The sequence below is a fragment of the Conger conger genome, chromosome 16, assembly GCF_963514075.1.
Source record: "Conger conger chromosome 16, fConCon1.1, whole genome shotgun sequence".
Lineage (NCBI taxonomy): Eukaryota > Metazoa > Chordata > Actinopteri > Anguilliformes > Congridae > Conger > Conger conger.
Window position 1 is genome coordinate 31,503,540 of NC_083775.1, and position 17,015 is coordinate 31,520,554.

The 17,015-nt window shown below is 48.2% G+C and overlaps 1 protein-coding gene and 1 gene segment (V, D, J or C); both read right to left on the reverse strand.

Annotated features, from left to right (window-relative positions):
• Nucleotides 1-1,125: 1,125 nt before the first annotated feature.
• Nucleotides 1,126-4,044, reverse strand: LOC133114150 (immunoglobulin kappa variable 4-1-like; the record flags this gene model as incomplete). The annotated part of the segment is given in 2 exon segments: nt 1,126-2,175; nt 3,985-4,044. Coding segments are annotated over 2 exon segments (324 nt in total), but the record flags the coding sequence as incomplete, so codon positions are not given.
• Nucleotides 4,045-14,784: 10,740 nt separating this feature from the next.
• LOC133114990 (protein NYNRIN-like) lies at nt 14,785-15,810 on the reverse strand. The gene is made up of 2 exons (XM_061224696.1): nt 15,138-15,810; nt 14,785-14,989 (listed from the first exon to the last, which is right to left on the reverse strand). Exons 1-2 carry the CDS (start codon nt 15,546-15,548, stop codon nt 14,912-14,914), a joined length of 489 nt encoding a protein of 162 aa, XP_061080680.1. The 5' UTR covers nt 15,549-15,810; the 3' UTR covers nt 14,785-14,911.
• Between the last annotated feature and the right edge of the window lie 1,205 nt (nt 15,811-17,015).

Genomic DNA, 17,015 nt, shown 5'->3' on the forward strand with positions numbered 1-17,015 from the left:
AAGTATGAAAGTGCCTCTTTAGTCTTGGAAATATCAAAAAACAATGTTGTTTTTGGAGAACATGGATGTGAATTTGGAAAAGGTCACCCATAAGTATGAGAGTGTGAGTGAATGTGCCCTGTGATGGACTGGGGACCTGGCTACAGTGCATTCCAGCCTCTCGCCCAATGTATGCAGTGTGAATATTAGGTACTGCACTGTGTTAACCTCTCTTCATGACCTCTCTGAATGACCTCTCTGTTAACCTCTGTAATCTCTGCATGTTCTGTGGGCTTAAGCTCATTGATATTTGTTGTTATTTTCTAAAGATTCTGAGCATAAATCTTTAAAAAAGATTCAGTCCTGGCCAAACCTCCAATGGAGTCGGTAAAAACATGACATTAAAAAACATGACATTCAAGACATTTCACTTGTGTTTGTTTAATGTATGACCCCATCTCTGCTCCAGTAAACACTTTTAATGGCAATTCACTAGTTTAGTATTTTGTTGAATCTGTGCATATATTCCTTGTGTTTATAAATTGTTGAATTCAGAAATATAACGGACTAATCAGCACATATCCATCCACCAGGTGCAATGCTGGAGATGGAGCCCCTTCCTTTATGTGATCTGAGACAAGCTGCTTCTGACCCATTCCTGTGTCTGAAGCCTCTCGGCTGGGACGTGTTCGGGGGCTCGGGACCCCCTGGTGGTGCCCTCCTGCTGGGGCGGACTGTGGCAGCCGATGCGCCCCGTCCTGGAGGGACCGAAGTGACCGGGCGTTGGTCCTCCAGGTCTTCAGGGAAGATGGCCGAGTGGAGGAGGGTGCTGTTACCGGATTGGTTGGCTCCTGATCTTGGACTGGAGTTTTGGATTTGGATTGGACTGGTCGCTGAGGACTCTTATTTATTTTATTTTTTTTTGAGTAGATTTTGTCAAGTGAAGTACAGCAAGTGGTATTGGTTTTGATGGATGCCCATGATGGCCTATTGTTGTTATGTTCATAAATTACTTTGAAAAAATTCTCAAGTAATTTTACATATCATGTATTGTTGTAAGGTAACAAAAATGGCAGACCAAAAAGGCAACTCTGAATACACACTCGGACACTGGTAAAAGTGGTAACAGTCTTTAATGAAGCGGTACACAAAAATCCAGGGGAAAAAACTTCAGGGGCGCAAGAGAGGGGGGAGTCTGGAGAACAGAAATCTACTAGCAGGCTAGCGAGAAAAGAACACTTGTTAAAGTCCAATACAAAATAAGGCTACGGCTGACTGAAAACAAAAAGGAGCTGGGGGGTCAAAAAACAGATACAGCCGAGGACAAGTTACTGCAAGAAAGTTCCTTAGCTGATTTGAAGAACTGAGAGGCTTGAGGAGAGTTCCTTGCCTGCAAACAGACGATCTGGCGAGGGGGAATCTTCAGAGTGTCCCTCGTGTACTGGAGCTGATGAGGAAATCTGAGCCTGGTGTGCATGGGGGCGGAGACTCCTGAAGCCAGCATGAGCCACGCCTACAGCCAGTTGGTGTAGGCTCACCTACACACAGACAGAGGGAGACACACACACACACAAAAGGGAGGGAAAACAAAAACACAGACACCGGGAAGGCAGGAACTGCTGACCTCATGACATGTATATAGTACAAAGTAGGAAGCTAGATTAGGTGCTCAGGATAATTATGTTTTTAAATGCTGTGTCTCAGGTGTATTCTTTCCCATGAAGAGATAAAGGTGGATCTTCAGACAAGAGTTTTCATATTAAATGTTGGAATATGAGAGTTATTATTGAACAGCATAGTTCACTGTTTTAGAGCAGAGCCCCTCAGTGTCTCAGGTCAGTGCCTCTACCCTCAGCACCTGCAGTAGGTCCCAGCTGCAGCAGTGCAGTCTCTGTGCAGTCTGACTGAGGGAGGTTTTTGTACGGCTCTGTATCACTGTGTGAACACATCTTTACTGTTGGGGTAGTGAAAACTCTGACAGTAATAATCTCCTGCATCTTCAGCCTGGACTCCAGTGATTTTCAGTGTAAACTGAGTCCCAGATCCACTCCCACTGAAACGATCAGGAATCCCAGACTGACGATGTGTGGAGCGATAAATAAGAAGTTTTGGAGCCTGACCAGGTTTCTGCAGGTACCAGTGTAGATAGTGGCCATAGCTTGAGTGGTAGTGAACACTCTGACTGACTCTACAGCTGATAGAGAGTGTCTCCCTGCTGAACAGCCTGAGCCGCTGGAGACTGAGTCACAACTATATCTGCCATTGATTCTGAAAAAGAAAACAAGGAAATGTGTGTAAAGATTTTAATAGTGTCAACCAATATTATTGCACAAAAAATTCCAGGAAAATGTTTTTGGGAAAAAAGCCATAGATTTGCATTTGTAAAATATCATAAAAATCCACAGTGATCAATTTCAATGACTCACCCTCAACAAAGAATCCCAGCATCACCAGCAGTAGAATGTTTGACATCATCATCATGCTGCCTGTGTCAGTGTCTTTGAAAGGACTGGACAGTCACTGATCAGTACTGGGGGTCTTAAAGTGTGTGGAGCAGTGAGGCAGGACAGGTATGCAAAGCCCCTTCCTCTATACAAATCCTGTCACACACAGTTAGAGGAGCTCTGATGTGTGAACAGCAGTGGGTCTATAGAGGGCTGGGATACTACAATCACCTGGTATTTTATTCATAAAAATAAGATTTTAATCCAATGTTTATGACGCCTTGATAAATAAGACAAAAATATACCATTGAGGTAAGACTGGGTCACTCAATTTAACATTTGCCATAAGGGTAAGGCAATTTCTGTTGTTCAGCAAATGGTTAAAATAAGCTACTATTTCTACTTGAAAGATAAAAATATGATTTTACAAGACGACAAGCAATGCTCTCTTTACTGCTGTTTTTCCCTAACTGTGTGCACTAACAGAACATTTTCTGAAATGATATTGCACTTGTATGTACAGTATGTCTAAGTGGTCACAGGTACCTTCATACTGGGCTGAGATTCTTAAAAACTTGTGTTTCATAAATTGTGCTTTCTGAAGGAAGTTCCACTATCAGAAATGAAAAAGTCAGTGATATCACGTGGACACAGGGAATGATTCAACCTCAGTTTATCCATGTGAAATGAAAGTGAATTAAAACTCAATGGTGACTTTTTCCTTATGCCACAATTAGCAGGTCCATTAGATACTGTAGTTTTCAGATGATAAGAATGAAAACTACAATACAGCCATTGTGATGGAGGACTGTACATCCCGTTCAGCAAATACAGGCAGACTGCAGACAGACTGCAGATGAGAAAGGCTCTTGTGTGATGAGGCAGGGCAAACTCAGTCCACTGACACACTCCCTCTGGTCGGTGCTGTGGCCAGTTTTGAGCTCCATTGTGGGGCTGCTTCACTATTTTTGTGTTTTCTTCAGTCTGCATCTTGTAAAGTGGTGATAGAGTCCTCCTTACTGAATGAACTCTGAACCAAATTTCTCCTCTTGTCATGTTTTTTCAATGAGAAGTTTTAAACAAACGAAGGAAATGGATAGTAAGAGGAAGATTTTGATGTCCTGACATTAACATTGAGAGAAAGTGCATTCAATTTAATTCAATAAATGTCCTTATTGCGCAACAAAACTCAATGTTTTAGAGCAGAGGCCCTCAGTGTCTCGGGTCAGTGCTCCCCCCTCAGCACCTGCAGTAGGTCCCAGCTGCAGCAGTGCAGTCTCTGTGCAGTCTGACTGAGGGAGGTTTTTGTACGGCTCTGTATCACTGTGTGAGTACATCTTTACTGTTGATGTTGTGGACACTCAGACAGTAATGCTCCTGCATCTTCAGTGATTTTCAGTGTAAACTGAGTCCCAGATCCACTCCCACTGAAACGATCAGGAATCCCAGACTGGCGATTTGTGGTGCGATAAATAAGAAGTTTTGGAGCCTGACCAGGTTTCTGCAGGAACCAGTAGAGAAAGTGGCCATAGCTTGAGTGGTAGTAAACACCCTGACTGACTGTACAGCTGATAGAGACAGTGTCTCCCTGCTGAACAGCCTGGGTTGATGGAGACTGAGTCACAACTATATCTGCCATTGATTCTGAAAAGGAAAACAAGGAAATGTAGGTCAATGGATAATAGTATTATAAAATAACACTTTTACATATTTGAATAGACAATCAACGCACAGTTGTGACAGAGTTGTATTGCAAAAAGCAAGCAAATAAAATGTATGTCAACAAAATCCCAAGCTAAAGAGTATCTGTCTCACCCTGTACAATGACTCCCAGCATCACCAGCATTGGAAAGACTGACATCATCATAATGCTGCCTGTGTCAGTGTCTGTGAAAGGACTGGACAGTCACTGATCAGTACTGGTGTGTGGAGAAGTGAGGCAGGACATAGGCTCCAGCCCCCCTGCAACCATGTTATAAGGATAATGAATGAATGAATAATGGGAAGTAGAGCAATATAACGATGAATGTTTTTGACATTATGATGTCTTTCCATTACAGTAGACACTAGTCTTCAGATGATTAGAATGAGAAGCCTTGTGTTTAAAGAGGGAATACTGGCATCACTGAAGAAGGAAAATTTCTACTTCATGTCTCTGACTACTGTGATTTTCTCCAGTCCATCTTTGGAACTTTTTCTGTGGTATGTTCATCAGTTCTTTTTTTCTGTTGTCCTAATTTAGTATGTTGGATCATATTTAACAACAAATGTCATTTCTGTCATGTCCTCCATCACTTGGTGAGAGCACTGAAAAGCTGCTTCTCCCATACAGCACATTCTCCCAGCAACCCCTTCTTTACCCACGCTGCATTTCACTCACTCAGCACTCAGGTCTGAGTTTAACACCAGACTGTAGTTTCATCTCTCTGATGATACTGCAGTGCTTTTACATCAGGAGCAGAACACAAAGTGGTTCCTCTACAGCCAAACAGCACTGAATTCTGGAGGATTTGGGATTTGAGAGGAAGCACAAGCTATATACATTACTTATTAAAATTTGCCCAAAATTAAGCTGGAAGTAGTCTTCAATAACCATACAAATGCCCCCTAAAACTTGACTGTAAAAAATCATATTTTTACTTACCCCTATATCTATTAAAAAGGAAGGGAGAAATAGACATTTGCATTTAACACAACCAACACAACCAAATTTGACGTTTCTGAATTTACTGGAAGGGGGAACATTACTCCCTCCCTGTGGACTACATCATATCTGGACTCAGCTGCACTTAAGTTGGTAAACAAGTCTATTATTCACTGCTGAGTTGCAACATTTCTCTACATCCAGGAACCAGTGGGCCAGATAAAAGGGCCACTGCCCAGAGACTTCTGCCCAGTACCTTGCTTGTCTACTTGAATTTGTCATTCTAAAAAGTGTTCAGGATGTCTACTGTATCTGAAAAGCTTGAGGCCAAAAGGTGGAGGAGGAGCACAGTAGGAGACATGTATTATTATTATTATTATTACTATTATTATTATTATTATTGTTATTATGATAGACTTATTTATACTCAATAACATCATAGGTCAAGACATTACAACAAAACATTAAAATGATGAGCTCTTCTTGTGATGGCTGAGTGATTAATTGGATGGATTGGCTACTCGAGATACAACCATTTTTTTTTGCTCCCTCTTGTGGAGTCTCCAGAATTCAATCTCCAGTCAGCAGAGAACATAACACTCTACAGTCTCTACCTGCCTTTCATGACACTAGCCATTAATATCCTCCACTGTTTGGTGGAATGGCTCTGTTCTGGAAGTCCTCCTGGCCCTCCATACAAGCAGGGATGGATCAGACCGGGAGGAGGCAGCAGACAGCCCCCAGAGGGGGACACACAGAACAGATCCGGCAGCACAGGACACAATGATGTGTTTGGGTTCGCTTTGGATGTGCGAGGATTTGGATTGCTGAGGTGACAGTACTATTCACTGGACCACCGTGCTGCCCATATGTGATAGTCTATTAAACACGAGGGAGGAGCAGGGGTGTAGGGGGTTTAGACTAGCAGGCTGTAGTGAGCAAACATGGTTTACACTAGTAGTCTGTAGTGAGCATACATTGTTTACACAAGCAGTCTGTAGTGAGCATGCATGGTTGACACTTGCAGTCTGTAGTGAGCATACATGGTTTACACAAGCAGTCTGTAGTGAGCATGCATGGTTGACACTTGCAGTCTGTAGTGAGCATACATGGTTTACGCTAGCGGTCTGTAGTGAGCATACATGGTTTACACTAGCAGTCTGTAGTGAGCATACATGGCTTACACTAGCAGTCTGTAGTGAGCATACATGGTTTACACTAACAGTCTGTAGTGAGCATACATGGTTTACACTTACAGTCTGTAGTGGGCATACATGGTTTACACATGTAGTCTGTAGTGAGCATACATGGTTTACACTAGCAGTCTGTAGTGAGCATACATGGTTTACACTAGCAGTCTGTAGTGAGCATACATGGTTTACACTAGCAGTCTGTAGTGAGCATACATGGTTTACACTAGCAGTCTGTAGTGAGCATACATGGTTTACACTAGCGGTCTGTAGTGAGCATACATGGTTTATACTAGCAGTCTGTAGTGAGCATACATGGTTTACACTAGCAGTCTGTAGTGAGCATACATGGTTTATACTAGCAGTCTGTAGTGAGCATACATGGTTTATACTAGCAGTCTGTAGTAAGCAGAGTCAGGAGTCACGCTAGCTTCCCCTGCTACCCCTCCCACCACCACAGGTACCAGAATCCATCCACCACAAACAACCAGGACACAGGGATAAATTAACCTGAGTCATTACAATTTTTAATAAACAGTTGCATGACCGGGCAGCCACCCCACTCTGACACCCCAAAAGGGAGGGACGCAACTCGGCCCGTGCCACAGGTGCCAGACCGTCTCCACCTCCAAAAATACAAAACCAAAACCAAAAAAGGTCTGCTCCTCATTCCTGCCGTCTGGAACCACCGAGGCCGAACGCTGTGGGTTTCCTGGATTGCAGTATCCTCCGGTCAGGGGAACAGGCCCGCACTATGGAGAGGAGAAGACACAGCATCAATTACCCCACTGTGGACTGGACAGAACGGGACACACTGGCGCTTGCGTTTGATGGCGGTGCACGTTCCTCACACCACTGGGGCTCCACTCCCGCTCACCTTCTGCCCAGCCCGGGGCTCGCCGGTTCACTCCAGCTGCCTTCTCTTCCATCTCACCATTCCACAGTCATCACCACCGCCCCTCTTCACTCGGCCAGCGACACGGTCCCAGGTCTGCTGCCCCACTGCCACACTCTCCATCACACCTAAAACAAATCCATTTCCCCCAAGCACAAACGAAAGAAAGATAAGTAAGAAATACAAAAGTTACGGCCAACAAAATCAAAAGGGGGGAAAAAACGTCCAAACCTTTTTAGAATAATGTGGATCTCCCTCTCCCTAGCTGCCTGAACACCAACTGCCACAAACACCGCTCTTTTGTCCCTTTCCCTGTGTCAAAGGAAACCAGTGGCAGCTGTGTGAGTTAATCAACCGGGCGGAGCTGAGCAGACCAATTACCCCGGTCCACATCCCCTTGCGTGCTCTCAATGACCAATCAAGGGAAGTGCTCTCACCAAGCTGGTGGTGGTCCGCGGTCCTGGTTCTGGTTCTCGTTCTGCTTCCTCCTCTTCTAGGGGCTCCCTCCAGGCGTCGCCCACCGGAAAGGCGCGCAGGTTGTTCCGTTGATCCGCTCCTCCTGATGTCCTTCGGGCTGGACCACATACACCGGCCGCTCCGGCTGCAGCTGGAAGAAAACCAAAAAGAGAGAGAGAGACCACCTTGGGGCCAGCTTAGTTAGCTCCCGGTGCATAAGTTAACATAACACAACACAATATAACAGAACATAAGGTAATGGTGAGAACAGGCCATTTCGCCCTGCAATGCTCGCCTTTTCCTACCCCTCAGTGTACCTACTGCATAGTTTCGCTAAAAGCTGAATAGTATCTAACACTGTATCAAGCCTGGTCTTGAAAACCCCCAGTGTTTCTGCCTCCACTACATGTACTGGCAAGCTATTCCACACATTACCCACTCGCTGTGTGAAAAAATATTTCCTAATATCTCTACAGAATTTCTCCTTTGCCAAATTCCATTTGTGCCCTTTCGTTCTGATAACTGAACTCTCCTTGAAGAATCGCCTATCCCTGTGGGACTCCACTTCCCATAATACCCTCCTCGGATAAGGCCCCTCCTACTACTACTCTATCCTGTAGCCAATTCCATACCTTTTCAAATGCTTTTTGGAATACAAGCACCTGGTTCCCCCGGCAATAACGGCAAGGTCTTAAGCCAGCGATCGTACCTTGTCTGGTCCCGCTGTTGCTGGTGCCACACAGACTCCAGCACCTTGCAGTACACCCAAGACAAGGTACGATGGTGTGCCCACACCCACCCCTCCATGGCCTATCTCCTCGGGGTGGCCCACAAACTCCCCGTGGAGGTCAGAACAGCAGAGTCTCTGACCACCTTCAAGCGCACACTGAAGACACACCTCTTCAAGCTGAAACTCTCCCCACCCCACTCTACCTCCCTGTAATTGTTTCTGTTCTCAATTGTGTGTCATTACTTGTCTTATAACTAGTTCGCTAGGATGATATTTGTGCTCTTTTGTTTGGTTATGTGAGCTGTTGATTGTTACGACATAAGTGTTTATTGTTCGATTGTGTTGTGCTTGATAAGAGTGTCTGCCAAATGCTAATAATGTAGTGTAATGCTATGTAATGTAATGTGTCTGGTTAAGTACTGTAATGTTATGTAATGTTATATAATGTGTCTGGTTAAGTAATTTTATGTTATGTAATGTTATATAATGTGTCTGGTTAAGTCATGTAATGTAATATCATGTCAGGTAATGTGTCTGGTTAAGGAATGTAATGTGCTGTTACCTGAAGGGGGCATAATCTATCACCATTTACAGATGATAGTTTCAGACCTGTATACGTTTTTTCATCCTCTCTGTATTTGGGCTCATCCCATTGCTGTAACAAACTCAGGATGGGGCGCACTGGCCAGATCTGTACAAAACGCTTCACACTGCAGGTAGACTGTAGTACTCCAGTCCATGGGTGGGGGTGAATGGCTACACTGTCAACCAATCACCATGGAGAGCCTCAAATAATATCCTTCAAATGGCTAAGCTACCCGCTGATCAGCACTATGAACTCCAGGTGACATCCTTCAAATACCTGCACTGCAATCATCAAGCAGGGCCTATAATAAGATCATCTGATTGGCTATTCCTCCAACCAATCACCACTCTGGACCCCAAGTGACATCCTCCGAATGACTAAGCTTCCAGGAAATCACCAAGCAGGACCCCAAATGACATCATCTGAATGGCGCTTCTTATAGACAACCCTGCTAACACCACAGGGAATGCTACGATATAAAAGTTATCAAATAATTTCTGTAGCTGTTGGTTGACTTGTGGCTTATTGTAACGTTATGTCGTTTCTTAAAGGAGCACTGTCACGCTTTTTTCAGCTGAGCTTATTTGGATTAAATACTTAAATTATGTATGTAGGCATTTCCTATATAAAGGGGAAAACTTCAAAGGGCAAATGCCTTGAATCTCCAATGATTCACACACATGATATCCATATGAAATAATGTGAAGTAGAGCAATATAATGGTGAGTGTTTTCACATTATGAGCAGGTCCTTCCATCACATTAGACATTGAAATTTTCAGATGATTAGATTGAGAAGCCTTGTGTTAACAGAGGGTATACTGTGCTTACTGTAGAAGGACACTTTCTACTTCATCTCTCTGATTACTCTGATATTTTCTCCAGTGTAGCAGTGAAACCTTTTCATCATATTTTCATCATTGATTTATTGTAAGCCAGTCATAAGTAACATTTGGTCTCATGCGCTGGTCAGCTTGCTGACTTCCCCCTCCCGGAGCATGCATTGTTAGCCCCCACCTTTTGGCACACATGCCTGTGGGGGAGAGCTAGAGAATGATTCTTAGAGGCCCTGGGGGCCCCCCTTTTCTCACATTCCTGACAGGTTAGAGCACAGGAATATTGGAGATGGCATGAAGATGTTTCATGATAATCCCAGGTCAGAATATAGTAATGTTTGGTGTTATTCTGATTGGTTCAGTGCGACTGGTGTAATGGTCTAGTTTTTGTAACAGTCTACCGTTGATATCATAACCATTCAGGAGCCGAGGGGAAACTGGGCAAAAGCTGTCTCTGTAGAAGCCATGTGTTTTAGCTCCCTGACCAGTTTGGGAGTTAGTCTGTAAATTATAGATGGGTGACTCACTTTTAGGGTCAAGAACTAAGGCCTGGATTTCGGAGATAAGGAGAAGAAACCAAGCAATCTGGGTTTGTGTCTCCTTTCCTTTCATTCACCCAAATCAGGTTTATCCAAAAGGTATATTACCATGAGAGGCACAAATACATATTTACAGCATAATGCAGTTGTCATGAAAACTTCCAACTACAGCATTCATAGATATGATAGAGCGGCCTGTAGCGTAGTGGTTAAGGTCAGGAAGGGCTGCCATTTGTGAGGGGCCTGAGAGCTTGGGTTCCTGGTCAATGTTGTTTCGACTAAGGGAAAGATGTATGAGTGGTCCAAGGGCAGTTGGGTCATGGGAAAAGAATCCTCCAGAACATTGGTGACCTCCCTGTGACCCCATACCTGGTCACTTCCAAGGGGAAAGACTCCGGACAATGCCACAGTGCCCTCATTTGGGCACTGCTGCCATTACACCGGTGACTGTTCTCCTAGATTAAATATTCAAAACTGCTATTAAGATAGTAAATAGACCCGGTAACACCTTGAAAACATTGCCCATGTGATCCTTGTATTATTGCATTAAGTCTTATGTAATGGTAACAGGAATTGCATGTAAAATGGATAATCAGGAGGGAAGTTTCATGATAACTGCAACATAATAAAACATAAGGGTAATCTGTTTAGTATGGATGTGATCTGGTAAAATCAAGGAATCGGATGAGATACATTTCATACCAAATGGAGTTTAATAAACCATAGTTTCAGTAACTCACGGGAAAACCTACACATCCTCTCCTGGTAATCATCTCATTTTCCCTACTCAACAACCCCCAAGGGTGGGGGTCTAAATTCCAGATTTGAGGTTGATTTATGGCACTGCCGCCTGGTTTCAAACGTAGGATTTGGCATAAAAGCAAGGGAGACAGACCAATCAGGGAAGATCGTATTCGACTTCCCACACAGCATATTGTACGTGTATGTAAGTATCAGGAAGATCGTATTCGACTTCCCACACAACATGTCTTGTGTATGTATGTATGTATGTATCAAGTCAAGTCAAGTCAACTTTATTTGTATAGCACATTTACATGCAGCAACAGCTGAAACCAAAGTGCTTTACAGATTGAGGAAAATAAAAATAAGGAGCATAAATGCAGATAAAAGTGCAACAGTACCAAATAGAATACAATATAAAACAATATATGATAATAATTAAAAAAGGAGAGAAAATAAAAGGGCTAAAAGCAATTAAAAACAGTAAACAGTAAAACAACAGAAGCCAGGAACCGAACGAGGACAAAGTAGTAAAGAAGGATGGCTACGTGGGGGGGAAGGCCAGGGAGAACAGGTGGGTTTTCAAAAGGGATTAAAAAACCTCTAGGGTCTGAGCGGCCCGTACGTGGAGGGGGAGGCTATTCCACAACTTGGGCGCAGCAGCCGCGAAAGCTCTGTCTCCCCTAGTTTTCAGCCTAGTTCTGGGCACCACCAACAGTAGCTGGTCTGCTGATCTAAGGGATCTGGAGGGGGTGTGGCGGTGCAGGATCTCGGAGAGATAGAGAGGGGCCGTTCCATGCAGCGCTTTAAAAGTGGTCAAGGCTAATTTAAAATCAATGCGGAAACGCACGGGCAGCCAGTGTAATGCAGACAGAACTGGGCTGATGTGATCATGTTTCTTTGTCCTCGTAAGGAGGCGCGCAGCTGCATTTTGCACTAGTTGTAAGCGGGTGATAATAAAGGCGGGTGGTGACGAAAGCGTGTATCACCCTCTCCAGGTCTTTCTGGGAGAGGTAGGCTTTAGTCTTGGCCAGGAGTCTGAGGTGATAAAAACTGTTTTTTACGACAGTGCTAACCTGCTTTTCTAATTTAAAAGCACTGTCAAAAATGACTCCAAGGTTTCTGACCGAGGTCGAGAGATTAGAACCCAGGGGGCCAAGAGCATCGACGAGGGGGGCCGGGAGGACACTGTTAAAAACAATAACCTCTGTTTTTTTCTCATTTAGGGTCAGGAAATTATTGGTACATACATACATGTATGTATGTATGTTGTGGTGCCTCGGGGTGGATCCTGAGGTGCAGTGGGCGGGCGCAGCTGGAAACCAGACACAGCAGATAGCAGATATCAGAAAAAATTATTATTTTTATTTTTTCTGTGTTTTTTTTTTTGGGGTATTGGGGATAGCGCCCCCCCTCAGGGCAAGGGTAGGGGAAAACTGGAGAAATAAAAGGGGCCGTTCAGGCAAAAATAAACTAAGGTTCTTCCCAGACTGGGGTATGCTCCAGGGCCTCCTCCCTCCTTCCCTCTTCAGCCACGTCCGGGCTGGGTGGGGGAAACACAAAGAGATAGGGTAAGTAGGACGGGTTTTTGTTTGGCTCACGTGTCCGGCGTCCGTTCCGGGTCTTTGGGGTTGCCGTTCGTAAAGGTGGGGTCTCCTTCAGGGTCAGTACAGCAGGGCATAGAAGGTCCTTCCTCTCTCTGCCTTTCTCCCTCTCACACGCTCAGGAAGGGTGCCGACTGCACCTGTTTGCAGCCTCGACCGCGCCTTAAATACCATTCCCTGCTCGTTAGGAAACAGGCTGCAGCTGAGCCAGTACCTTTCCATTCTGCTCACTCATGTGCGCTGTCCGGGGTCCTGGACTGCAGGTAGCGGGATCTCTCTCCAAGGTGCTGATCTTCCCATCACCTCTCTAGGAAGATATACTCCTTCCCAGACCTCTCCTAATGCGTGACGTCCGCGCGGTTGCTCTGCGCGGGTCCCTCCCGGGTTCTCCACCCACGTGGCACAACATGCAGGAGCAGGGGTGCCACATACTCCCCCCCTCAGCTCCACGCCCCAGGCGGGAGCGTCTGCCCCTAGGCCATCCTCTCTCCTGGATAGTGCATCAGCATTCTGGTGCAGCTTCCCAGCGCGATGTTCCACCTTGAACCGGTAAGGCTGCAACTCTAAAAACCAGCGGGTCACTCGGGCGTTGCTGTCCCGGTTAAGGTACATCCATTTTAGGGGAGCATGATCGGTCACCAACAAGAACTCACGGTCGAGTAGGTAATATCTTAATTTACCTACCGCCCATCTGATGGCGAGGCATTCCTTCTCGACCGTGGCGTAATTCCTTTCATGGCTGAGGAGTTTCCTGCTGATGTATGTCACTGGATGCTCCACCCCATCCTGGATCATTGACAGGACTGCCCCCAGGCCCACTTCCGATGCGTCGGTCTGCAGCACGAAGGGTTTCTGAAAGTCGGGAGAGATTAGTACAGGTTCCTCACCCAGGGCGGCCCGTAAGTCCTGGAAGGCTGCAGTGGCGAGGGGGTTCCACTGGACCCGGTTGGGCTGCTCCTTTTTGGTGAGGTCATGTAGCGGGGCTGCTCGGGCTGCAAATTCTGGAATGAACTGCCGATAGTAACCCACCAGGCCCAGGAACATTCTCATCTGTTTCTTTGTGGCCGGTTGGGGCCAGGTGCCAATGCTGTCGACCTTGTTCGACTGGGGCTTCACCCGCCCCCTCCCGACAGTGTGGCCAAGATAGGCTGCTTCCTCCAATCCAAGCCGGCACTTCGTAGGGTTAGCCGTCAGCCCGGCCTCCCTCAGGGACATCAGCACAGCTTCGACTTTGTCGACATGGCTGTCCCAGTCGGTGCTGTGGATGACGATGTCATCCAGGTAGGCTGCTGCATACTTCTGGTGGGGCCGCAACACCTGGTCCATCAACCTCTGGAACGTGGCTGGGGCTCCATGCACGCCAAAGGGGAGTACTGTGTACTGGTAGAGGCCTGTGGGGGTCGCAAAGGCAGTCTTCTCCCTGGCACGGGGTGTTAGGGGAACTTGCCAATACCCTCGCGTCAGGTCCAGGGTGCTGATGAATCGGGCCGGTCCCAGCCGCTCAATGAGCTCGTCCACTCTCGGCATGGGGTACGCATCACACAGGGAGACATCGTTCAGCCGGCGGAAGTCATTACAGAACCGCCAGCTCCCATCCGGCTTGGGGACCAGCACCACGGGACTGGACCAGGCACTGCGGCTTTCCTCAATGACCCCGAGGTCGAGCATTTTCTTCACCTCCTCCTGTATGGCTTGTCGGCGAGCTTCTGGGATTCGGTAGGGTTGTAGCCTCACCGTCTTCCCGGGTTCAGTGCTGATGTCGTGGGCGATTAGGTGGGTGCGGCCGGGCATAGTCGAGAAGATGTCCCGGTTCCGGTCCACCAGCTCACGTAGTGCTTGCTTCTGGCGGGAGCTCAGCTGCTCTCCAATACTCACGTCAGGGGTTGTTGGGGCCCCACACTGGGCGGAGAGGACTGGGGTCGGAGCCGGGGGTGGCTCATGCCACCTCTTCATCAGGTTGATGTGGTAGATCTGGAGGCGGTGTCGTCGTCCCGGCTGTCTCACCCGGTAGTTCACAGGTCCCGTGCGCTCCACGACCTCGTACGGTCCATGCCATCGGGCCAGAAATTTACATTCACTGGTGGGGACTAGTATCATCACCTTGTCTCCTGGGGCGAATTCTCTCACCTGTGCTCCCCGGTTATACAGCCTGGCTTGCTCCCGTTGTACCCGTTCCATGTGGGCCCTCATCATGGTCCATCTGCTCCACATGCTCGATCAGGCTGCGGGTTCGGGACGGTTGCAGTTCCCAGGCCTCCTTCGCTAGGTCTAGTAACCCCCGGGGTCGTCATCCATATAGCAGTTCAAAAGGGGCGAAGCCGGTCGTGCTCTGGGGCACCTCTTGGACTGAAAAGAGGAGATAGGGTAAGAGCTGGTCCCAGTCCTTACCGTCAGTTTCAATCATCTTCCGCAGCATGGATTTGAGGGTTTGATTGAATCTCTCCACTAGCCCGTCGGTTTGGGGGTGGTAGACGGAGGTTCGTAGCTGGGTCACCTGTAGCAGCCGGCACATCTCTTTTAGGACCCCTGACATGAAGCACGATCCTTGGTCTGTCAGGAGTTCCTCCGCTATCCAGACCCTGCTAAAAAGCAGGAACAACTCCCTGGCGACCGCTTTTCCTGTCGCGGTCCGGAGCGGGACAGCTTCCGGGTAGCGGGTTGCGTAATCCAGGATCACAAGGATGTATCGATGTCCCCGGCTGGACTTCGGCAAGGGCCCCAGGATGTCCATCGCAATCCTCCTGAAGGGTACGTCAATGACCGGCAGGGGGATTAGTGGGTTTCGAAGGGTTACCTTAGGGCTGTGGAGTTGGCACACGGCGCAGTGTCGGCAGTAGTCCTCCACAGCCTTTTTCACCCCGGGCCAATAGAACCTCGCCAGGATCCTCTCGTAGGTCTTCTCCATCCCCAGATGGGCTCCCAGCAGGTGAGTGTGGCCTAAGTAGAGGACTCGGGGCACAAACGGTTGTGGGATGAGCAGCTGTTCGACTTCCTCCCCCTGTGGGTTACAGACTCGATAGAGCAGGTCATGTTTTACCCTGAAGAAGGGATAAGCTGGCGTACTCACCGCCCCTTGTGGTGCCCCGTTAATGTCTCGTGCCTCTCTCCAGGCTTGAGCAAACTTTGGTTCATTTAGTTGGGCAGTGCCAAAGCGAGTGGGTGCTTCGGTCTCCTCACTCATGTCTCGGGGGCCCTCCGAGAAGGCCAGACGGACTTCTCTGTCCAGGGGCGGGGCCTCCCGAGCTCCTTTTCGGACGCGGTGACGGTTCCACTGGTGGCTGGGGCGCTTGGTTGGCGTTCCCTCTCTGGTGGCGGGGCCTCTCCTTCACTGTCCCCGGACGTCACTGCCCAGACTGGTTGGGGGGTACGGTGGGCAGCCCGTCGGGGTTGCCGTGGCCTCGTCTTGTTCAGAGACCGGGGCCCCTCCTCCCAATAGATCTGGAACAACGGACAGTCTCTTCCCATCAACACAGGTACAGGTAAATTCGGTACTACCCCTGCTCTTACCGAGTGCGTCCCCCGTGGGGTGATTAGGTCCACCCACACCGTAGGGTATTTCCTGGTGTCCCCATGGATACACTCCACTGCCACCTCTTCACCCCTCTTTTCTCCAGCAAAGTCTGGTCGCAGCAGGGTGATGGCGCTGCCCGAGTCGAGCACTGCTTCAGTGTCCTGGCCCCCCACTCGTATCGGGAATCTTGGGGCCTCCGTACTCTGGTGCGCCCAGCAGGTCGTCAGGTACAGGCAGGGGTGCGGTGGGCTGCTCCCCCCACTGGCGGTGGGCATGGACACCTCCTTCCTAGGGCAGCTCCTGGCCAGATGCCCCTCCTCTCCGCAGTGGTAGCATCTCCACATGGGCCATGGTCTCCCTGCGTCGGGTCTGCCCCGGCGATTTGGGTCAGGGCGGGCTGGTGGGTGCTTCACAGGCTGTGGGCCCCTGGTTGGGCGGCTCTGGGGTTCAGTACGTTCGGATTGGAGCATCTTCTGGGTTACCTGATGGTTTTCGAGGAGGCCTACTAGTAGTTCTACAGAGGTGGGGCCCATCTGTGCCACAAACCGTTTGGCTTCCTTCGGTAGGGCGCGGGTGCATCAGTCCAAAACCACCCTCTCCAACAGGGGTGGCCCATCTTCCTCAGCCAGCCAGCTCTTAGTCAGGCGGGTCAGGGCGGCGATTTGGGACGGGGCAGGCTGGGAGGCGTCATATGACCAGTCGTGGTATCGTTTGGCTCGTGCGGGTAGGCTGAACCCATATCGGGCCAGGATGGCTTTCCTCAACTTGAGGTAGTCGATGGCATCAGCCTTGGCCATATCCCGGTAGGCCTGTTGGGCCTCCCCCGTCAGGAAGGGGGCTAGTATGGCCGCCCAGTCTGCC